Below are 24,440 nucleotides of genomic sequence, written 5' to 3'. Positions count from 1 at the left end.
AGAATCTGTCTCAGTCTTCCTTGAGACATTTGTGTCATGCAGCGGTCCATTTGAAGAAGTAAACCTCCACATCATTCTTAGGATGGAGAAGCATTAATATCTGGGACAGTCCCATGGCTTTATCTTGCATGGCTTCCCTGGTGGTTCTTCAGGCATTGACCTGTACGTTATGTGCCTATTGGGTGGAGCCTTTCAGTTGAAGTTGACATACCTGTACTTACAAGGCACATGAGACTTCTGCAATATTGATTAGTTTGAACATCGTTCTGATGAGCCCAAAATCCTGCCACCTACACCAGTGTAAATAATTACGGAGTCAGACAAAATTGTTGGGGAACCAGCAGATCCCCACGTTTAATGTCAGCAGCTGGTTAAACATCAAACAAAATTAAAATAAATAGCACTTATGGCTTCTCTAAATACAAAAGAATGCAGAGCTCCTGCGTATTCTGAGTCAGTCACTGATGAGTCTAAGACTGAATGCCTCCTTCCAGTGCTGGGTGGTTTTAAAGTTTAGAAGTGAGGTCATCCATCTGGAAGATAGAAAACCTTAAGCGCTATCCCAAAAATATGATTTATGAAAAATATGATATATGAAATATATGTAAATATGTTTTATGACTTCTAATCCCCTCTTTTTTGGGGGAGAGGTTTTGTAAACCAAACCCCTAATCACACCCCTTTACCGATTCCCACACCCAGGATATAAGCCTTCATCTCCTCTAAGAGCCTATAGCGTCAGGGGGATGTAAATGATGATCTTACGTCCCACCCCCAATAGTAATACTAGAAACTGTCAAATAGATGACTGATGACCCCAAAATATGATTTACGTAATATGATTTATGAAAAATATGATTTATGACATAATCTAATTTATTAAATAATATTTATGAAAATATGATTTACAACCCCTAAGCCTCTCCTTTTTGGGGGAGAGGTTTCGAAAAACCAAACCCCCTTATCACACCCCCTTACCGATTCCCACACCCAGGAGGTATGCCTTCGCCTCCTCTAACAGCAGAAAATATAATGAGGATAGCCACGAAAGTGAGGAAGAGTACCAAGAAAATTAGATAAAAGAACAAGTGATTGAAATGAATTTTTCTATAAAAGACTTGACTTTTTTGAAATCTCTTATTCTGAATATTGATGAAGCTATCCTCTTTACAGTATATTCTGGATTGATAGGCTATTTCTTGGACCACTGTGAGATGTCCTATAGCATTTCTTTTTATTTCTACTTGTCTCAAACAACAATTAGAATCATACCAAGCTGAACTGAATCAATAGTTCTGTAGCTCAAACATTCTGGAAACAGTACTAAGATCGTCGATTCTGTGCGTTTTAAATGTCATAACATTTTCACTAAAAGGACAGATTTTTATACAGGGCATCTTTCTCTTCCCGTCACGGGAGGGTGGAGCGGCATGCCCCCCTGACCCTATACTCTGTTAGAAGAGATGAAGGCATACCTCATGGGAGACAAGCCACCATTTTGCGAATTCCCTGTTATTTTTTGCAGTTTGGCAATGACCTGTTGTTCCAATTGCTTAATTTGGGCAGTGCTCACTTATTTTCTTTTTATTATCGTGATGGATTTCTTCATTTTCTACAAGCTTACTTATGCAGATTTTCTTGTGTTCACCCATTTATTGCGTATAACGTTATGCAATGTGACACACAAGTTTTTCATTGTTTTGTTTCTTTTAAAAATGCACACTTTTTTTTCTTTTTGCAAACATTAAATATGTATGTTTTGTGGAGAACTTTGTGTAGATCTAGTAAGGGGACCCTTTGGATCTAGGTTGTGGGAATGGCTGCTACACCAGTGCACATTGTGTTGCTGTTCAACCACTGTCTATTTGCTACCCAACTCACCCAGCTACTCTCCAGCTATTTCAAGCACATGATTACAAGCAGCAATTTCAAAGCATAAGGTTTGAGACTGTATGACCAATAACAGTAGCAGTTAGTACTTGTAACAAGGGCTGTCATTGATCTAATTGTTTGAAGCCCTACACTTTCAAATTGCTGATAATAATACTGATCACATGTGGTTGCTATAAGGATTGTTAAATATGAAATGATGGGAATTTTTGGGAAAAAAGGGAAGTTTCTTAGCCCCACCCCGTCTTGGGGGCCTGTGGGATTGGATTACCCACCCACTCCATAAGGTTGCTATGCCCTGGATCTTAATCCTATGACAAAGAATTTCTTGGCTTGATAGTAGTGGAATTTTCTAAAATGCCTCTATTTAAAGGGCACAAGAGGTCAACATGTGATTTGTAGAGAATGGCAACAATGTCAATCATATATTACATTCCAGTCACCAGATTACATCCCAAATGAGCACTTATGGGAAGTTGTCAAGTAGTGACTGACAGAATCTTTCCCAGCACCATCACCAAAACAACAAAAAATGAAATTTCTAATGAAGGAAAGGTGTTTAATCCACCCAATACCACCGAAGACACCGAATGAATCTATGCAAAGGTGTATTGAAGCTGCTTTGGATGAAAGTGATGAGTCTGTGCCTTTTACTAGAATTTACTCGTCGTTTCCTTTCTTTTGCTGTTTGTCGAGTCTTAAAGAGAGACGCTGCAGTGCGTATTGCGGGCTCATTAGCAGAGAACTGTATGCATATGGGATCTCTTTCTTGAAAGCACATCTCTTACCAGACTGAAACACATCAACTACCTCGCTGTCTTCTCTTGGGTTATGTTCTGTACAAAACCGAAAATGAACCAGGATGAAGGAAACGGCTGGTAAGAAGCTTCTGCGTGCTACAGTGCGTCTGTATGCGACATGGTGCACTTAGCAGATTTGCAATAATAAATAACAGTAACTCCTGCTTTACACGCGGTAACATTCTCCACGTCAAAGGGTGTATCTTTAATCAACATGGATCTTGCACCTTCCACGTCTTCCTGCTCCTGAATTAACAAACCTCCAATAACCAAGTCTAAACACCAATGTTAGCTCTTGAACGTTTTTGTTGGAAAGCCACTTTGAAAGAAAATGACTCCGCACCGATTATAAAGAATCAGGAAAAAAATCGTGCTTATAATTAAAACACGCTTTTGCGGCATCCGGATAATAAAATATCATTTTTTGATCTGACACGAGAGGGCAGTAAAACCCACACCTGCCCATATTTGTCACGATTTTTGTCTTCGTCCTTCCCCTTTAGAAGTTGTCAAGCAGTCAAAGCAAGCCTCCCACGCATGCGCTGCCACATGGTATTTGTAGTTTTCATGAACGTTGCAGTAATCGTTTCCTGCAGCTCTCATACTACATCCCCCAATACGCCTTTAGAGCTACGTCTTGGAGTCTCCGCTAGCCGATGAGATCACTGCTTCCTCAGTCTGTCGAATTAATTAAGTAGGAGAGCGGAGGACATGAGCAGCTGCAGGGCTGTCGCAGCCATGAAACAATCCCTGCTTTAAGAAATAATAAAGAACAGACGTTTTTTTTTCGGCGGAAAGTCGCCTTTGCGTTTTAGTGACAGTGGCGCGAGAGTGAGTAGGTGGCAGAAGGCGACAACATGAGCTGCAGAATCGCAAGAGTGCGTTGTTGAATCCGCAGAGGTGTGCTTTGCAAGCCAAGCTGAGCTGTGCTTAGCCGATCTGCAATGTCCTCCGTCGAGGAGCCGCAGTGGCTGCGCGATGAGCTCGAGCGGCTGTCTCGCGAATTGAGCGAGACGACGCATGAGAAGATCCAAGCGGCCGAATACGGACTGGCGGTGTTGGAGGAGAAACAGCAGCTGAAGCAACAATATGAAGAGCTGGAGGCGGAATATGAGGGAGTGCGACAGGAGCTGGAGCAGCTCAGAGAGGTGGGTCTGGCCTAGGGCGAGGTGAAGGGGCACTAGCTTTTTTTTTTTTTGCTGGAGCTACCGCAGATTGATATGGATTGGATCTTAGACAAGGACTGCAGCAAATACGTGAAGTTGGTCTCAGGTCCCGAGAAAGGAAATGGGTGTGACAGTTGAAATGGTCATATAGTAGGGGTCTCAGTAGGGAGCTATATGAGATCGATCGAGGAATGTAATCCAAGGCAATTGCCGCACAGTACGGTGAGCTTGAGCCAAGATTTCGGTGTAAACGGGGAATGGTGGTGACTGGGGGGGCGGGTCATTGAAGTTATAAAACAACCGGGGGGTTGCTGGTGTTGTGGATTGGGGTTCAGTCTTCAACCTGCAGCCGAACCTTTCTCAGTGGGTGTGACACTCGGTGGGAGAAGGAGGGGCGTGTGTATTGCCCAATGTCCAGGGGCAGGAGTTGTGGGGACTTACCTGAACGTGGTTTGGGAGAAGGAGCTGGGATGTGTGGGAATCGTGCGCATTGGACCCTTCAGTTTTGTGTAGGAGCACCTCTTTTTGTTGGATTATGGTAGATAGGTAGAGACAGCTTGGGATCCAAGAATATTGTGATATTTATCCAGATAGAGTTGAGCTACAAGAATGTCTGTGCTGTGAAGTGTTGTGCTTTACCTACCAAGAAGGTAAATCGGTAGCAATATAGGTACAGTTTCACATACACCCCCACCCTTTTCACTGTCTCACTGATCAAGGCAAATAACATGTCAGAACTGTAAACCATAAGCAAGACTATTCCATTGGAGAACTAATATATGCATAATTTGGGTATCTGTGTTTTTGTAAACCATAAGCTGGGTATGTGTTTTTGTAAAGAGCAATGTTTCATACTCAATGTGGCCTTAACGCCTGTGTGTTTCTAAGGGTATTGATCGTCAAATGGAAATAGACAAATTAGATAGGAAATACAAATTAGTTCTGCCTTTCATTAGTATACTTTTTGCAGCCAGACATATTCTGGAATGCTTTCTTGCATTGTACATAAAATTATTCTGAATATTGGTATTTATTAAAATGGACAGTTGATAAATCATTTTGTTGATTGAATGACTTGTTTGAAATCAAACAAATGGCATTCAGAAATATCTAGTATACAGAATACATTTTAAGATTTAACAATAGGAAAGCAATTTGTAGACTTGTTTGAAAATTGTATCTCTCTTGCTGTTTATATTCTGGTTGAGAATATTAATTTGTTGTCCTAATAATTCCAGATTCAACTGGAATAATTAAACTTTGTATGTCAGTTGCTTTTGTTTGTAATAATATTAATTTGTGTCACCTTGAGGGGGAGTTTGGGTGTGTAAAGGTAACTATCATGCAGTGTTTTGACAAGTTGTAACCTTAATGAAATCTGAGGAATGCTGGCAGTTTCCCTTGCAGAAAATCAGATAAATGTCCTGTACATGTTTGAATTTTAAGTTTTTGCGCCAAAATGTGGTGCTTCCTGATCAAGTGTCAGCAACTGTACAAACGTTCATTCTGTGATCATCTTTGACGCCTTCTGCATCTGATTATAATTTTGCATTTTCTTATCTAAAATATATATAACATTTTTTAAAGTTAACATTTTTAAAAGGTGGCTTTTAAATTGGCTTGGTACTTTTCATTTTAATCCAATATACTTCATATATTTGATCTTTAACTTTTCAGCATTCTGTTTGTAAAAGTATGCAACTTTGCAAAGACTAACTGAGTCACGGGAACATAATTTTGCATCTTGCTAACTACCTCACAAAATGACTTCAGTAAAATGTAAAACCTATATATCAATTTTGTTATGATATACACATGCATTTTGTGCTGTTTTTATATACAGTTTAGTAAAATCTGATTTTTCAGATTAAACATTCATTTTCAATTTTTCAACATCCACTTATGTTTCCAGATCTTGCTGGGAAACTGCATCTTTTGATAAGATGGTGGAATGGGAGAGCTTGTCTTTCCTTCAGGAAACAAACAAAGGATTTCTCAGATGAGGCCTCTAGAGAGCAAAGACTGTTGAAGGCAGTAGATGGTCGAGCATTAGTCATGAAAACGGCATAAAGCTACAGGCAGTGACTTCAGCTTTTCCGTTTCAAGTGTACTTGCTTCTCCTCTGAGGACAATTGGTTCGGTGCTTTATGGGGCTGTAGCTCAGCCTCTTCTCTGATTCATTTCCCATGCATTCCTCTAGCTTCTCCCACAAGTTTTAGGAGAGAATACAAGCAGTTGTTTGCCTTTCCTGATCTAGTTACTATAGCAACAGAAACTGCTTGCATTGCAGGGAAAATTATAGCTTTAAATCACTTTCTACAAAAAAGCAGTCAGCACTAGGAAATTGCAGAGAGCCTCTTAAAAATAGCATGTGTGAGCGGCATAAACCTCCACTGATTTTTGTTATGATAATATGAATGTCTTTTTGGGTTTATTTTGGCACATCTTCTTGTGAATACTCTTCCCTGGCATCTGTATTCTTAAATAATAACAGAACAAATGAGTACACTTCAAATATAGGCAACATTACGGTTGTGAACAGTTTAGTGTACAGTAGGCCCCATGAATGTTTTATATGATAAGATTTGAAAGTAAAGGTTGGCTAGTATACCACAATCCTGAATTTTAATAATTAGGTCTACAAAATGGGTGGATAGTTTGTTGTCTAGAAAGGGCTAGGGTGCTGCTTTAAACACTGGTTAAGCTGAGGTACAATGTATGGATTTAATAATAAATCATCGGTACTTCCTGGCAGCTTTGCCACAGTAATCTAAATATAGACGTGTCTGCAGTCTCGGTATAATCAGATTTTTGAAATGAAATTACTGCCTTATAAAATTTGGTTGGTCTGTTTGAATTGTATTTTTGATAACAGTGACAGTATTATCTCTAAAACTGCATGTGGGGGCTTGCAGTGTATGATTTTAAAAGTGAGTGCAGCTTAAAAACTTCAAACACAAATGTCAGATTGCTTGGTGTCATGTGTATCTGACACTGAATGCTATAAAAAATTGGGTCAACTTATGTGCAGTTAGAGATGTTATGTTTTATAAACTTGTGCAGTGACGTATTTGCAAGCCTGTCCACAGTTAATGTGTGCCATCTGCCCTCCTCCAGTTGAGTGTTGCCTGTCTCCCTCCCAGCTCCGACTCACCTGGACAATGGAGTCAGTCAGTCATTGTCCAACCCGCTATATCCTAATACAGGGTCATGGGGGTCTGCTGGAGCCAATCCCAGCCAACACAAGGTGCAAGGCAGGAACAAATCCCAGGCAGGGCGCCAGCCCACCGCAGGGACAATGTAGTGTGGTCCCTTTTATTAAGGACCCGGAAATACTTCCGGTGCCAGTTCCACCACCTAATGAAAGTACTTCCGGGTAACGCAGAAGTCCCATTTTAGATGACGCATCTCCCTGCAGCACCCCCTTGCGGCACCCAAGGGTTCCTGCAGGGCTGTGTAGCTGGACTATACTTCCCAGCATGCCCTACTGGTTCCATACTGGGTACCATTATCCAGGGCTGCTTCCATCTAACGTGCTGGATGAATAAACAGTCCACAGTGACATCTTCCAGTTCTGGTGGGATGTCTGTTCATCCTATCTGGCCCTGTCTTCCAGGTCTAATCCATTTCTCTTACCCTGCCAGGTTGACTGTTTGCCTGTTAGGAGCTTCCCATCCAGGTAAGGAACCATCCCCTCTTCTGGCTGGGATGCTTGTTCAGCCCCTGTGGCATCTACAGTATTTATGACTTAATTTACTTCGAGGTTACTATAATGAATTCCAGGAGCTTTAGTACTTCTTTGTGTGTTAGGTGTGGAGTGACAGACAGAAGTCTAGCTTTAATTGGACTTAAATTGCTGTTTGAACTGGACAAAACTAACTAGGTATTAGCGGAAATTTATAGTACATGCTACCATCCATTTTCTTTTTTAAGATACTATTTATCCTGGTTTTGTGGGGATGTAGATCCTAACAAGACATCACTCAGAATTTAGTGACCACTCACCGTAAGAAGCATATGTTTGGTTTGTGGAATCAAAGAAAAAATTGGTTCTTACAGCTTGTTGGTTTAAGTGCAGATTGTTATAGGAATGCATTTTTATTGTATTGCAAAACATAAACAGGAGAATAGACTTGATCTTTCATAGCACTTAAGAGCAGTGGGGGTTGTGCTCTCCAGACCAGTTAATCCACCACAGGCCAGGCACACATTTCTGTTGTTTCATGATCTATGACTTCATTTTTTGAGAGTCCTAGATCTTTGTCTGGTTTGTCTCAAGTTAAGTAAAGCTTTTTCAACTTGTGCATGTCTGTATCAAATCTGTAAGCAATCAGTCATTTTAGAGGTTCTTTGTGTACCAAGTTTCCAGATGAAGATCTTGAAAGGAAAAAAAAAATGTTGCAGGAAATTTGCACTTGCTTCAATGATTTCAGTGACATAAGAAAATGTATTTATTTGGTGGTGGTGTTGGTTGTCAGATTAGTATTTTTGGTGATGGAATGTGAAGTACTGCATCATCTATGTATTTATATGTGTGTTTGTAGGAGTCCCACCATGTCATTTAAGCTGTTGTTGTGTGAAGGTTTCCTGGAATATTTATTATATGAATGCAGCAGAAAACTGCACATACTTTGGAGTGTATCACCAAGCACATTTAGGCATCTTGTATTTTAATGCTCAAAGTGTAGGACCTGATCAGATTTTTAAGATGGAGGGGACTAAAAGGAGGTTATGCACCAGTATCTCTGATAAGCTTATGTTGTTCACTCTGGATGTGTTTTCTTCTAGAATTTCAGTATATAAAAAATGAAATTGTACCCCCACATATTTTTAGGTGCTTGTATCTCTAGAGATATGCTGGTGTTAACTTTGCACATTATATATTTATAGATTGCTGATGGCACATTTATTTAGTTTGCTTTAAGGAAATCTATACTGCTGACATTTAATATGGTTAATGGAGTGATAAGGCTCACTAAATACATAGTTAGTGCTGGCTCACATTGTGTGTATCAAGGATGCTCAATATACCCATATAGCCAGTATAGACAATTCCTTGAAAATGCAGTATTGAACGTTGGCAGGTTTTACTTTTGTGTGATCAATGATTTTAAAATATTTGGCTGTGGTCTGTAATAAAAACTGGAGCATGCTGTACATGGTGATTAATTCCACCTGTCTGGTTAAAGCCAGATGTTTTACTCTGAGAATGAATGGGAACCTACCACTCAGCAAAATTAAGATAATTTGAAGGTAAACCACTGGTTAGTTCACCAAACCGGCCTCACACTACACGACTTCTAGTTGGAGAATATGTTAAATTTAGCAACTGCATTTGCTGAATGCCATGCCTTTAAGATTGTTGGGCAGTACAACTAGGAATGTCTGAATGTTTCTGATTCCCTCAAGACTTTTCATCATGGTTCATAGTTTTCTTACACTGCAGAAGCATTGGAAATCATATAATTTTGACATTTAATCATTGTGCACTTTGGCATGACTGAACAAGTGCTTGCTGGATAAGCCGATTCATCCACAGTTTTCATCTTTTCTTTGAGCCACTTTTGTTATTCAGGGTTTATTACTAGTATATATGTACTGTATGTACTGAGCTTCCAATTGAAAGGTCATTGGCCATCAGCTGTTGCACACTTAAGAACCCAGTTCTACCTTTTGCTTCCAATATAAAATCAAACCAGCTTGATTTTGTTGTACAAAGTCCAAAAGCACTATTACTGAGTCGCTGGAGGGTTTCCTACTAAAGATTATGCAGGTAGTCATTTTTTTGTTGACCTTTTTAGTTGCATTATTAGATTTGATATACGGTGTGAAAGAAATTAGATAAATTGGCTGCTTATTTATTGGTGGATGCATATTTGTGTTCTGCAACTGGAAGCAGTGCTACTGCGTAAAAGCCAATTCTCATTTTATGTTCTAATTAAGGATACAAATATTGATCTCATTTCACAGTCCATAGTTGACCCCCTTTGATCTGTTAATAACCGTCAATTGTTAAAACAAGATAACCTGCTTAATAACCCAGAAAATAATGCAAGGATACATTTTTCTGAATGTTTTATTAATATAATGCATTTGTAAGAATTTCTTTTGACACCATGTGAAAACATTTTTTTAAACATTGTTTGAAAGCTTTTAAAGTATTTTTATTTTAGAACAGAAATACTTTATATCAATATGCTCAGGAGCCAGTCTAATGTGTATCCTGTTAACTGTCAGGCTGGAAGCTGAGAACACCTACTTTGAAAGCACTGATGTTTCCGTCATGCTTAATTAGTCTCTTGTCAAGGTTAAGATACATGATAAATTTGTTATTGCCTGTGACTTGCAGTGTATGAGAGAAGCTGTTACCGAGAGCTGTTTTTTGGACTAGCATGAATTAATGGCAGCAATGTTACTTGCAATAGCATAAAGGTACATAACCACTTAGTTTCTATGTCTACGTAGTGGCAGTTAGCTTTGATGATGATGTCAGCTGTATGTATGAATGAAGCATTTTGTGTCTGTAGTTCCACAGATTTAATGTATCTTCATCTCTGATGTATCATGTTATTCTGAGCAGATTTTTGATTGTCAGTCCAGTCCAAAAGTCAGTTGTTCATGCTTTTATTGACTGTTGTTTGCTGGGTTTTTAGCATCTTCCTCGTGAAATGTTTTTCTAAATAGCTTTTGACAGTGAATGTAGGTGGAACGTTGGATAATTCCAGGATAATTGACTAGCTATCAAAAGCTTTTTCTTTTAGCCTCACTTGACAGAAACATGTTTTATTCTAATATTGTACACATGCTGTATGTAATTTCTTCTTACTGCAGGTTAGCAGAGCATAGTCTTTTTGGATTCCATATGACACAAATGAACTAACAATTAGCTGGTAGTTACTTAATAACCATTATGTTGTTAACCTCTATTACCTGAAAATGTTTCCACAGATACCTTTATATTTTTATAGATGTAAAGGTAGCAATGAACAGTTTCTCAATACTTATATAATGAATGAAAAGGCAGTGCTTGACAAGATTGTACTTTGGAGGGTGGAAGTTATTCATTCAGTAATTGTTTCATGGTGGCATAAGATAAAACAAACAGTTTGGTAAAGTAGGCAATTTTGCTTTTCTCATTGCCAGCAATCGTGACTTTATAACCTCAACACAACAGTAAGAAATAACTGCTATCAACACTAAGAATTTTAAAACCGATCTGTACCACATGCATTTGGAATAAGTACAGCTTGTAAGGTAGTAGGTAGCCTATTATCATGCATCCTGGCAGTGCACATATAGTGAAACATCATTAAACAAACACTTGCATTAACCCTGAAATCACACCAAACCTAGTGTAACCTTTTTTTCATTAATATATGCATGGTATATACAGTGTAGATGCCATCATTGTGCATCACTATCTTTAAATGCAGTGCATAGTCACATTACTTTGTGTGCAGGCAAGTACATTGTTGGAACTGAAACAGGTGCCATGCATTCTTTCAGATCAGTACAGCCAGAGTTACTTAAAACAGAACATTGTTTCACAAAAATGACACTTAGCCAGTTGGTATCAACACTTGAGAAGATACATGTGGTGAGTGAGGCAGAGAAATTATAAAAGGCGTGACGGTGGACTGATGAGAACACAAGATGGTTATGTCTCGCTTTTCCTCACGCTACTTTAAACAGCAGTGTAGAACAGAGTGAGAATAGAGCAGGGTAAGGGAGACCACACAAGAGTGTAAGGAGAAGAGTTTCTTGTTTCTTGTTGTCATGCTGTGGATGAAACCAAGTAAGCTATTACCATGAACTTTCTCACACTCTCTTACACCTGTGTAAAGCAGTGAAAGTGAGATATTGGAAGTACAGTTGGACAAGCATCAAGTTGTCCTTGCGCTGCAACATGCCAGAAAGAATCAACCATAGCAAGTGTATCTTGGGAGTTCTTTTGTACTGATGTGGATGAGGAGTATCTTGAAAGTACTAGAGTATGGCAGACACTCACGTTGCCGTGACTGAGACATGCACAATATGAGGAAAAAGAACAAATCACTGATTACATTTTTGCACTCTTTTCCTTTTATTATCTTCCTCCAGTTCACTTGAAATTTGAATTTGTATAAGTTGAGGTTCTTCTGTAAATATTCTTTCTTCCTCCCTCTCTCTCTCTGTCCCTCTCCCATTCATGTATATAAAATATGCTTAGTTATGGTTTAATTTGTGCTGCTTATGTTTTTCTGTGCTTTCAGTTCATATTACTTTGTAGTTGTGTGACTTTTTTATTATTTTCACTGACCTTTGATGGGGGAACAGTGTAATTTTAATATGGTTTAGTGTTGATCTTTGCTAGAATAAAAACTCAGACGTGAGCTTCAGTAGACTTTCCATACTAGGAACCAAGTTACCAAAACTATTCTGTAACATTTCAATAATTATTTACCACTGTGATGCTGATCTTTCTGATCATAAAATAGGTCATTACGATAGCAATTGACAAGAACAAATTCTTAATTAATTGCAGAATTACAGAATTTGAGGGTTTCTCTAGAGTGCCTTTTTCTCTTGCATGATTTGGTCCTAAAACTAATCAGCACATCGTCCTCTCATAACAGGCTTAAGTTTTGAGTTTGATATTTTTCTCTCTGGCCATTTTAGCTCTAGACCGTCCTCAAGATACTGTGACTCCCAAACACATACCCATCATTGAGATATCAATGTTTTCGGAATCCGGAGACCCAAAAACATGGAGATCTGTTGAAAACCAGAGATTGAAATTTTTGACAAATCTAAAGCTTTCACTCTTCACCCATAGACAATAGGTTATGGTTTATGGGGGATTTGCGCAAAGCAAAAAATATCCCAGCCACAGAACCTGTTTAGGTAGGTTGGGTTATCTGAAGCTTAAATACTGTGTGTCTAATTAAATGAGCATCATGTCCCGAATTAGTGCTTTGTTCACACTTCTATAGTTGCCTGCATTATTTCAGAATCCACATAACACATGGATTCTGCAGCCCAATAGCACTCATTCATATTCATTCATAGTGATATGCTGCATAATATCTGCACATCTGCATGCAGAAGGGTTGCATTTAAATTAACGTAGACACACAAAAACGCAAATACTCTCCGTTTTAGCTTGTGTTTTCAGTTGCATCCTGCACAGCACAGAAAGCCTGCCCCTTGAAATTCACTAGCAACCACCATTTCCTGTTCACTTCTGATCAGGCTGAGCACCTTCATGATTGTAGGTGGAGGAAATACTAGTGCTGCCTGCTGAGCACCTGTGTTGTTGACCTAGACTGGGGGATCTCTCCTTGGAGTCCTCTCTTTCAACAAGTGAACAAAGAAGTTAGCTTTCATAAAACTATGGAAAATAAAAGGAAGACCATATGTGGTAAAGTGTATGTGCATATTTTTTCGCCATGTTTGTCATCATCACTGGTAATTCATGCATCATAGTAGTAGAACACATACATTTTAACAAACCCTCACAGCTAAACAAATAACACAAGTAACAGAAATAATTAGTGCTGAATAGGGCATGAAAACATTTAAGCCTATGTAAAATCAGACATTTTATAAATACATATCAATATGCAAAACACATGGGAAACACACTGGTGCATATGCGTGTCTCTGTGTACACATTGATGTGAATTTAGCTTAAGGCTGTATCAAGCTTTGCAAAGCAAGGCAATTACATTTCATAATGCAAATTAGGTTAGTTGTTTAATCAATGGGACTTTTCGGTTTAAACCTTCGTCGGTTAATAGAGGAATGGCTAAGTGTTAACATTACTAGTTGTAATATCTTTCTAATACTGAAATTAATCACAAAGAGTATCCAAAAAAGCTTTCCAACATAACAAGGTATAAATCCCAGTGTCTCAAGTCTGAGTCAGCATTCAGAACATTCCATTGAGATGAAAAGAGGTTATTGACACTTGAAAGTAAACAGAATTTCATGAAAGGTTCACATTGCACAGATATTGCAGAACAACATGAGGTCATCTATCACCTACACTCAAGCTAGAAATTCTTGGAAATTTTGGTTTAAAATCAAATAAAGAATTTATTTAAAAATGCTTTTGAATTTTAAATAAACATTGATTACAAAGACATACCGTAGGTTCTTGACTGTTACTAATGATTTTGTATTAGGACTGTATCTTTGCTATTTACAATATGGTGAATATTTAAATATGGTTGAGCTGTATTTTGTTATTGTGAGAGGGAGAGAGAAATTCTATTTACTCTTCATAAATATTTAATTTGTTCAAAGTAAAAATACTTTATTTTATGACCGTTTGAATAGTGAGGTTCTCAAAGAATGGTGGAACGTTCTCAAATCCATTTAATCCAGTTAAGGTTTTTTGGGAGCTGTAGCCCATCCTGGCAGAACTGAGCACAATGAAGATTTAACATTAAATCTTCCAATCGGCCACAACATTAAAAGCACCTGCCTAATATTGTGTAGGACCCCCTTCTGTCGCCAAAACTGCTCTGACACACAGAGGCATGGATTCCACATCCTGTAAGTTGCAAGGTGGGACCTCAAAAAAATTTGGACTCGTTTTTCCAGTGCATCCCACAGGTGTTCAATTAGATTGAGATATGGGGAATTTGGAGGCCAACTCAACACCTTGAACTCTTTGTCATGATCATCAAACTGTTTCTGAATAAATGTGTGGTAGGAGGGTGCATTATTTTGCTAAAATAGTCTGCACCTATCAGGGAATTCCATTGCCATGAAGGGTTGTATATAGTCCACAACAATCTTTAGGTAGGTGGTTTATTTGAATGAATGAATGCCGGGACCCAGAATTTCCCAGAAGAACATTGCCCAGAGCACCACATTTTCTCCGCCGGCTTGCCTTCTTCACATAGTGCATCCTGCTGCCATCTCTCCACCAGGTAAACAATGAACATGTATACGTCCATATGATCTACAAGAAAATTTGATTCATCAGACCAGGCCACCTTCTTTCATTGGTCCATTGTCGAGTTCTGATGGTCACGTGCCATTTGTAGGCACGTTCAGTGGTGGACAGGGGTCAGCATGGGCACTTTGACCAATCTGCGACTACACAGCAAGCTGTGGTGCATTGTGTTTTCTGACATATTTTGATCATGGCCAACCTTGAAGTTTTTCAGCAATTTATGCTCTGGTAGCTCACAGTTGGATCAGATCAGATGGACTAGCCTTTGCTCCCCATACATATCAACAAGTCTGGGATGCCTATTACCCTGTTGCAGGTTCACCAGTTATTCTTCTTTGGGCCACTTTTGGTAGGTGCTGACTACTGCTTACTGGAACTCCCAACAGGATCTTTTGTTTTATAGATTCTCTGAGCCATTTGCCTAGCCATCATAGTTTGGTCCTTGTCAGTGTTACGTACTGTAGATCCTTATGCTTGACCATTTTTCCTGCTTTTAACACATCACTTTCAAGAACTGACTGTTCACTTGCTGCCTCCTTTACAGGTGCCATAATCAGTGTTATTCACTTAGCTCTTGGTAGTTTTAATGTTGTGGTTGTTTGGTGTATACATTTATCTCAGTCAGTTGATGTTATGTGAAAAAACAAAGTAACAATCAGCATATTTAAATATTTAAGTGTATTCCCAAAAAATGTTTGGTGTGATCCTACATTCTTAAAAATTAAGTATTATTCCAGTATGCCTGAATGTGAAGAAAGTTAACATAAGATGACAAAGACTGTATGAAATTTCCTTTTCCGCTTTGATTATGTTTAAACATCTTGACAAACATTATCCATCCTGTTTGGCAAATCTACAACAGTAACTCCATAGTAATGACCAAATGTCTATGCCTCTACAAGAATTGGTTAAGTGTGAGTGGAATCTGATGGTGTTACATACTGTATTTTTAAGCAATTATTGGTTAATGCCCCAATAGTCAGCTTGATATCAAGTCCCATAATTTATTTTCCATCCTGATTGAAACTGATAAAGCAGGAGCCATAAACATAATTGTGACTTCAGGAAAATGGAGTAAATATCAAACACATAGATGGGAACTTCCCCCTGCAACTTAAATGCTTTATCCTGCTTTGTTTTCAGCACCTTTATGGAATTGCACTAAATTAAAGCTTTTAGTGGAAAAGAGGGAATGGGTGGCAGCACAATTACACGGAAGCCTTTCATCAAGTCAAACCACAAATGGGTTCTCTTGAAGTATGATCTAATTCTTGCATGCATTATTATTATAGGTCATATTTCCCCTCTGTTTTGAAGTGATGGTCAGGATATGAAAAGAACGGTCTTTGCAGATTGCTTTGCTGGTGCTTTGTTTTTCAGAATGGCATCTTATTATGATTTCTTTTTCAACAAAAATGTGAGTGTTAGAGTAGTACATTCAGTTTTACAGTATCCATGTGCTGCTTGAGGACCTTATTTAGAATTAGACATTTTTTTTGGGGGGCATTGTAATGGATAGTTTGGATATTAAAGTTATGAAGTAGTGTAAAACGTTTAAGGAGTTTTTGAATTTGCCAATCAGCTTTGAATTTCTGCCACAACATGTGGCACTTAGCTCAGTACCTCTTCTCTTTGTCTCAGACTTGTCTGTAGAGTAGGATGTGTGCATGTATAAATGCTTTATATGTCCTTTATAACTTTAGTGTATTTGCTGACAGTAGAACTTTGTTTCTTTTGCTCTTTAGAATTAACAGCTTTATCTGTTCAGTCATTAGTTGCAGGTCACCAAGTATTTCCAGTTCCTGGTTTGTCCCCTCCTTTGCAATGGCTTGTCTTCTTCCCGAATATTTCCAGACCACACTGCTTTATTTTAACTGTTTCTAAATGGGAATGTAGAGAATAAAGACAGCTGTCAGGAAAAAAGTAAAGACCCACTTTCCTATTTTTAAGCTGTTTCACTAGCTCTTTTTGTAAGCAGATAGGCAAAGAGTTTGTTTTTTTTCTTTCCTACAGTATTTTAACACTTAAGACAGGTTTTGACAGAGATCTTTCAGTGACTGTAATGCAGTGAGTGATTAGTTTTTTTACTGTCTTGATCATAAATTGTAGTTTCTAAAACCTAAAGCCTATCTGTTTAAAGTCTGATTTCAGTGAATTGGTCAAACTTTTTTGTAATACTACAGCCTTCACAAGAAGCAGCATAGCAAGACTATTGTCTTTGAATGCAAGCCAAACTAAACTTTACATAAATAAGCATTAAATTAACCAATTTAAGAGTCACTCAGCAGCCATTAATTAAGTAGATTGGGTTCCTTTACTTAGCCATTAGGTAAAGTGTCATTCATAAAAGTAGGCAGCGTTTAATGATCTTTTGCAAAGAGTGTGGTCCAAGAGTTAACTGGATATTCCGAAGATAAGGCAGACAAGGTGAGTGACACTAAACAAGTCAGTTAAGACATAGTTTCTCCTTCCTGCTAGTAAAAATTGAGTAAGTTAAAAGTAAAAAAGAATTCCCTGATTAACTTCCTAGTTATTGTGCATATGATAATTAATCTGTTTGCAAAACAGTCCAGAGGGTGGTATCAGTCTTGGGGACCCTCTAGTATTTTAAACACCACCAACTAGTTTTTCTTCAGTATTCCTAATAATGCAGTTGATGAAATGTCAGTTAAGTGGAGTTTTAACTTCTAAGCAGACACTCATCTAACCAATATTATTGCCTTTTCTAGTGTGCTTTGTTTCTGTGCAGCCTTTGTCTGATTTCATTATAGCAGAATTACAGATATCCTGAATTTTTATATTCTGTAATAAATACTATATAAAAATTAGTATTGTAACATTTAGTAAAGAAATTTCTAAGCATTTTTGCTTTGCAGACCCTTTGGGGTTAACCTATATGTCATAACTGGGGGCTTGTTTCAGTCTTCCTTTTTTATTTTAAGTCATTAAGTCAAGTGGTGGCACAGTGGTGCAGTAGTTAGTGCTTCTGCATTCCGGTTGTAGGCGACTGGCTTTGACTTCTGGTCTGGTCATTGTCTTTGTTTAAGTTTGCTGCTTACCCCATATCTCTATAAGACTTTTCCTCCAGGTTCTTTTTCAAGGCAAAAAGACATTCGCTTTAAATGAATTGCTGTCTCCAGGTAGACCTTCTGTTTATGACTGCAAGTCTGCCCTACAGTGGAGTGGTATTCCACTTTATCAATGGTTGCTATATGCTGTGTTTTTAATGCTTTGTTGTTCACAGACAAGTGTAATTTCAAACGTATTTTCTAAGTTAAAGTACTATTTGAGATATCTTGATGTTGTGGCATTCACTTTTAGCATTTTCATGTTTGTGCCCTCCTGTATTCTTGGAATTCTAACTCTCTAGTTTTCATTGGTGTCTTATATTTTTGTGTGTATATTAGTCTATAGTTGAATGTGCATGTCTTGTATGTATTTCTTCCATCCATCCATCCATTGTCTCCCGCTTATCCGAGGTCGGGTCGCGGGGGCAGCAGCTTGAGCAGAGATGCCCAGACTTCCCTCTCCCCGGCCACTTCTTCTAGCTCTTCCGGGAGAATCCCAAGGCGTTCCCAGGCCAGTCGAGAGACATAGTCCCTCCAGCGTGTCCTGGGTCTTCCCCGGGGCCTCCTCCCGGTTGGACGTGCCCGGAACACCTCACCAGGGAGGCGTCCAGGAGGCATCCTGATCAGATGCCCGAGCCACCTCATCTGACTCCTCTCGATGCGGAGGAGCAGCGGCTCTACTCTGAGCCCCTCCCGGATGACTGAGCTTCTCACCCTATCTTTAAGGGAAAGCCCAGACACCCTGCGGAGGAAACTCATTTCAGCCGCTTGTATTCGCGATCTCGTTCTTTCGGTCACTACCCATAGCTCATGACCATAGGTGAGGGTAGGAACATAGATCGACTGGTAAATTGAGAGCTTCGCCTTGCGGCTCAGCTCCTTTTTCACCACGACAGACCGATGCAACGCCCGCATTACTGCGGATGCCGCACCGATCCGCCTGTCGATCTCACGCTCCATTCTTCCCTCACTCGTGAACAAGACCCCGAGATACTTGAACTCCTCCACTTGGGGCAGGATCTCGCTACCAACCCTGAGAGGGCACTCCACCCTTTTCCGGTTGAGGACCATGGTCTCGGATTTGGAGGTGCTGATTCTCATCCCAGCCGCTTCACACTCGGCTGCGAACCGATCCAGAGAGAGCTGAAGATCACGGCCTGATGAAGCAAACAGGACAACATCATCTGCAAAAAGCAGTGACCCAATCCTGAGCCCACCAAACCGGACCCCCTCAACACCCTGGCTGCACCTAGAAATTCTGTCCATAAAAGTTATGAACAGAATCGGTGACAAAGGGCAGCCCTGGCGGAGTCCAACTCTCACTGGAAACGGGTTCGACTTACTGCCGGCAATGCGGACCAAGCTCTGGCACTGATCGTACAGGGACTGAACAGCCCTTATCAGGGGGGCCGGTACCCCATACTCTCGGAGTACCCCCCACAGGATTCCCCGAGGGACACGGTCGAATGCCTTTTCTAAGTCCACAAAACACATGTAGACTGGTTGGGCAAACTCCCATGCACCCTCCAGGACCCTGCTAAGGGTATAGAGCTGGTCCACTGTTCCGCGACCAGGACGAAAACCACACTGTTCCTCCTGAATCCGAGGCTCGACTATCCGACGGACCCTCCTCTCCAGGACCCCTGAATAGACTTTTCCAGGGAGGCTGAGGAGTGTGATCCCTCTGTAGTTGGAACACACCCTCCGATCCCCCTTCTTAAAGAGGGGGACCACCACCCCGGTCTGCCAATCCACAGGCACTGTCCCTGATGTCCATGCGATGTTGCAGAGGCGTGTCAGCCAAGACAGTCCTACAACATCCAGAGCCTTGAGGAACTCCGGGCGTATCTCATCCACCCCCGGGGCCCTGCCACCAAGGAGTTTTTTGACCACCTCGGTGACCTCAGTCCCAGAGATGGGGGAGCCCACCTCTGAGTCCCCAGGCTCTGCTTCCTCATTGGAAGGCATGTTAATGGGATTGAGGGATCTTCGAAGTATTCCCCCCACCGACCCACAACGTCCCGAGTCGAGGTCAGCAGCGCACCATCCCCACCATATACAGTGTTGACACTGCACTGCTTCCCCTTCCTGAGACGCCGGATAGTGGACCAGAATCTCCTCGAAGCCGTCCGAAAGTCATTCTCCATGGCCTCCCCAAACTCCTCCCACGCCCGAGTTTTTGCCTCAGCAACCACCAAAGCCGCATTCCGCTTGGCCTGCCGGTACCTATCAGCTGCCTCCGGGGTCCCACAGGACAAAAGGGTCCTGTAGGACTCCTTCTTCAGCTTGACGGCATCCTTCACCGCCGGTGTCCACCAGCGGGTTCAGGGATTGCCGCCACGACAGGCACCGACCACCTTACGGCCACAGCTCCGGTCAGCTGCCTCAACAATAGAGGCACGGAACATGGCCCATTCGGACTCAATGTCCCCCACCTCCCTCGGGATGTGGTCGAAGTTCTGCCGGAGGTGGGAGTTGAAGCTACTTCTGACAGGGGGCTCTGCCAGACGTTCCCAGCAGACCCTCACAACACGTTTGGGCCTACCACGCCTGACCGGCATCCTCCCCCACCATCGAAGCCAACTCATCACCAGGTGGTGATCAGTTGACAGCTCCGCCCCTCTCTTCACCCGAGTGTCCAAGACATGTGGCCGCAAGTCCGACGGCACGACCACAAAGTCGATCATCGAACTGAGGCCTAGGGTGTCCTGGTGCCAAGTGCACATATGAACACCCCTATGCTTGAACATGGTGTTCGTTATGGACAATCCGTGACGAGCACAGAAGTCCAATAACAAAACACCGCTCGGGTTCAGATCAGGGGGGCCATTCCTCCCAATCACGCCCTTCCAGGTCTCACTGTCATTGCCCACGTGAGCATTGAAGTCTCCCAGCAGAACGAGGGAGTCCCCAGAAGGTATGCCCTCTAGCACCCCCTCCAGGGACTCCAAAAAGGGTGGGTACTCCGAACTGCTGTTCGGTGCATACGCACAAACAACAGTTAGGACCCGTCCCCCCACCCGAAGGCGAAGGGAGGCTACCCTCTCGTCCACCGGGGTAAACCCCAATGTACAGGCTCCAAGTTGGGGGGCAATAAGTATACCCACACCTGCTCGGCGCCTCTCACCGGGGGCAACTCCAGAGTGGTAGAGAGTCCAGCCCCTCTCAAGGAGATTGGTTCCAGAGTCCAAGCTGTGCGTCGAGGTGAGCCCGACTATATCTAGCCGGAACCTCTCAACTTCGCGCACTAGCTCAGGCTCCTTCCCCTTCAGAGAGGTGACATTCCACGTCCCAAGAGCCAGTTTCTGTAGCCGAGGATCGGACCGCCAAGGTCCCCGCCTTCGGCCACCACCCAACTCACACTGCACCCGACCTCCTTGGCCCCTCCCATAGGTGGTGAGCCCATGGGAAGGGGGACCCACGTTGCCTCTTCGGGCTGTGCCCGGCCGAGCCCCATGGGTGCAGGCCCAGCCACCAGGCGCTCGCCATCAAGCCCCACCTCCAGGCCTGGCTCCAGAGTGGGGCCCCGGTGACCCACGTCCGGGCAAGGGAAAACGCCGTCCAAAATGGTTTTTCTTCATAGGAGGTTTGTTTAACCGCTCTTTGTCTCATCCCTCACCTAGGACCAGTTTGCCTTGGGTGGCCCTACCAGGGGCATAAAGCCCCGGACAACAGAGCTCCTAGGATCATTGGGACACGCAAACCCCTCCACCACGATAAGGTGACGGTTAAAGGAGGGGTGTATGTATTTCTATTAAGATATATTTTTATGTATTTCTATTTCCTGATCCATCAGCATGTTTGTGTGTTCTTGTGACTATGTATGTACTTATTTACATTTTATGTTTATTACATGAGTGTGCATTATTTTCTTCATCATCATCATCTCAGACTGCTTTTTCTGGTGAGAGATGTGCCAGCAGCAAGCCAAGCAGGTCAGCCCAGACTTCTCTGTCTCCAGTTACAGATTCCTAAGCCAACTGAGACATAACCCTCCAGGATATCTTGGCTCAGGGATAGTGTCTCCGCCAAGAGGGAAGTGCCAGAGCAGCTCTAGGGTATGCCTCCTGGAGGGGGCTTCCTTAAGACATACCCAAACCACCTCAAATCTCAATACAGAGCATCATACAGTGGTGTGAAAAACTATTTGCCCCCTTCCTGATTTCTTATTCTTTTGCATGTTTGTCACACAAAATGTTTCTGATCATCAAACACATTTAACCATTAGTCAAATATAACACAAGTAAACACAAAATGCAGTTTGTAAATGGTGGTTTTTATTATTTAGGGAGAAAAAAAAATCCAAACGTACATGGCCCTGTGTGAAAAAGTAATTGCCCCCTGAACCTAATAACTGGTTGGGCCATCCTTAGCAGCAATAACTGCAATCAAGCGTTTGCGATAACTTGCAATGAGTCTTTTACAGCGCTCTGGAGGAATTTTGGCCCACTCATCTTTGCAAAATTGTTGTAATTCAGCTTTATTTGAGGGTTTTCTAGCATGAACCGCCTTTTTAAGGTCATGCCATAGCATCTCAATTGGATTCAGGTCAGGACTTTGACTAGGCCACTCCAAAGTCTTCATTTTGTTTTTCTTCATCCATTCAGAGGTGGATTTGCTGGTGTGTTTTGGGTCATTGTCCTGTTGCAGCACCCAAGATCGCTTCAGCTTGAGTTGACGAACAGATGGCCGGACATTCTCCTTCAGGATTTTTTGGTAGACAGTAGAATTCATGGTTCCATCTATCACAGCAAGCCTTCCAGGTCCTGAAGCAGCAAAACAACCCCAGACCATCACACTACCACCACCATATTTTACTGTTGGTATGATGTTCTTTTTCTGAAATGCTGTGTTCCTTTTACGCCAGATGTAACGGGACATTTGCCTTCCAAAAAGTTCAACTTTTGACTCATCAGTCCACAAGGTATTTTCCCAAAAGTCTTGGCAATCATTGAGATGTTTCTTAGCAAAATTGAGACGAGCCCTAATGTTCTTTTTGCTTAACAGTGGTTTGCGTCTTGGAAATCTGCCATGCAGGCCGTTTTTTCCCAGTCTCTTTCTTATGGTGGAGTCATGAACACTGACCTTAATTGAGGCAAGTGAGGCCTGCAGTTCTTTAGATGTTGTCCTGGGGTCTTTTGTGACCTCTCGGATGAGTCGTCTCTGCGCTCTTGGGGTAATTTTGGTCGGCCGGCCACTCCTGGGAAGGTTCACCACTGTTCCATGTTTTTGCCATTTGTGGATAATGGCTCTCACTGTGGTTCGCTGGAGTCCCAAAGCTTTAGAAATGGCTTTATAACCTTTACCAGACTGATAGATCTCAGTTACTTCTGTTCTCATTTGTTCCTGAATTTCTTTGGATCTTGGCATGATGTCTAGCTTTTGAGGTGCTTTTGGTCTACTTCTCTGTGTCAGGCAGCTCCTATTTAAGTGATTTCTTGATTGAAACAGGTGTGGCAGTAATCAGGCCTGGGGGTGGCTATGGAAATTGAACTCAGGTGTGATACACCACAGTTAGGTTATTTTTTAACAAGGGGGCAATTACTTTTTCACACATGGCCATGTAGGTTTGGATTTTTTTTCTCCCTAAATAATAAACACCATCATTTACAAACTGCATTTTGTGTTTACTTGTGTTATATTTGACTAATGGTTAAATGTGTTTGATGATCAGAAACATTTTGTGTGACAAACATGCAAAAGAATAAGAAATCAGGAAGGGGGCAAATAGTTTTTCACACCACTGTATCTATATCGTGTTCTTCTTACCATATCATGGCATGTTAGCTCGGTGACCTTGCGAGGAAACCTCATTTTTGCTGTTTGTACTAAAATTCTCATTCTTTTGGTCATTGTCCACAGCTCTTGACCATAGGTGAGGAGAAGGGTGTAGATCAACTGATTTTATGTTTAGAATTGGCTTCTGCCTCACCACCACAGACTGGTAAAGCATCAACAGAACAACTTCCACTGCTCCATTCCACATGTTGATCTTAAGTTCCCTTCTTCTGTCACTTGTTAATAAGATCCAGAGATACTTGAACTGCTCCACTGAGGACATTTGTAACCCACTCACCTGGAGAGAGCAAGGCACTCTTTTCTGAAAGAGAACTATGATCTCAGACTAGGAGGTGCTGATCCGCAGCCCTTCCAGTTTCATACTCGGCAGCAAATTGTTCAGTTCTATGCCGAAGGTCTCAGACAGATGAGGCAAAGAGCACAACATTATCTGCATAAAGCAACAAAGATACCCCTGTTCTCCCCCACTGGACAACCTCACATCCTTGGCTGCACCTTTATAGCCTATTCATGAAAACCACAAACAAAAGTGATGACAAGACATATCCTCAATGAAATAACACACTGATAATGATAGGATTCAAGTCATTCTGTAATCCCTCTGGTCACCTTTCTTAAATTATGAGACCACCACACCAGTCTGCTAGTTTTTTTTTTTTTGTTTTTTTTTTCCTTATTTCACCTTATACAGTTTCTTGTATTAGGAATTTGTTAGTTTTCGCATACCCCTTGGGGTCACAGCGCAGGGTCAGCTATTGTACAGCACCCCTGG

General features: G+C 41.4%; 1 protein-coding gene across 3 annotated transcripts in view; it reads left to right on the top strand.

Moving 5' to 3' along the window:
- Positions 1-3,614: 3,614 nt before the first annotated feature.
- Positions 3,615-24,440, top strand: part of LOC114669038 (protein bicaudal D homolog 2-like) — a 116,171-nt gene continuing 95,345 nt past the window's right edge. For all 3 annotated transcript variants that reach the window (XM_028825139.2, XM_051921434.1, XM_028825138.2), the window contains exon 1: positions 3,615-3,838. In XM_028825139.2, the coding sequence (XP_028680972.1) occupies positions 3,635-3,838 (204 nt within the window). In that variant the 5' untranslated portion in view covers positions 3,615-3,634. The remainder of the gene's footprint in view (positions 3,839-24,440) is intronic.

The sequence above is a fragment of the Erpetoichthys calabaricus genome, chromosome 18, assembly GCF_900747795.2.
Source record: "Erpetoichthys calabaricus chromosome 18, fErpCal1.3, whole genome shotgun sequence".
In the NCBI taxonomy this organism is placed as follows: Eukaryota; Metazoa; Chordata; class Cladistia; order Polypteriformes; family Polypteridae; genus Erpetoichthys; species Erpetoichthys calabaricus.
Note: the sequence above shows the minus strand (reverse complement) of the source record. Positions and strands in the feature narration are given on the sequence as shown.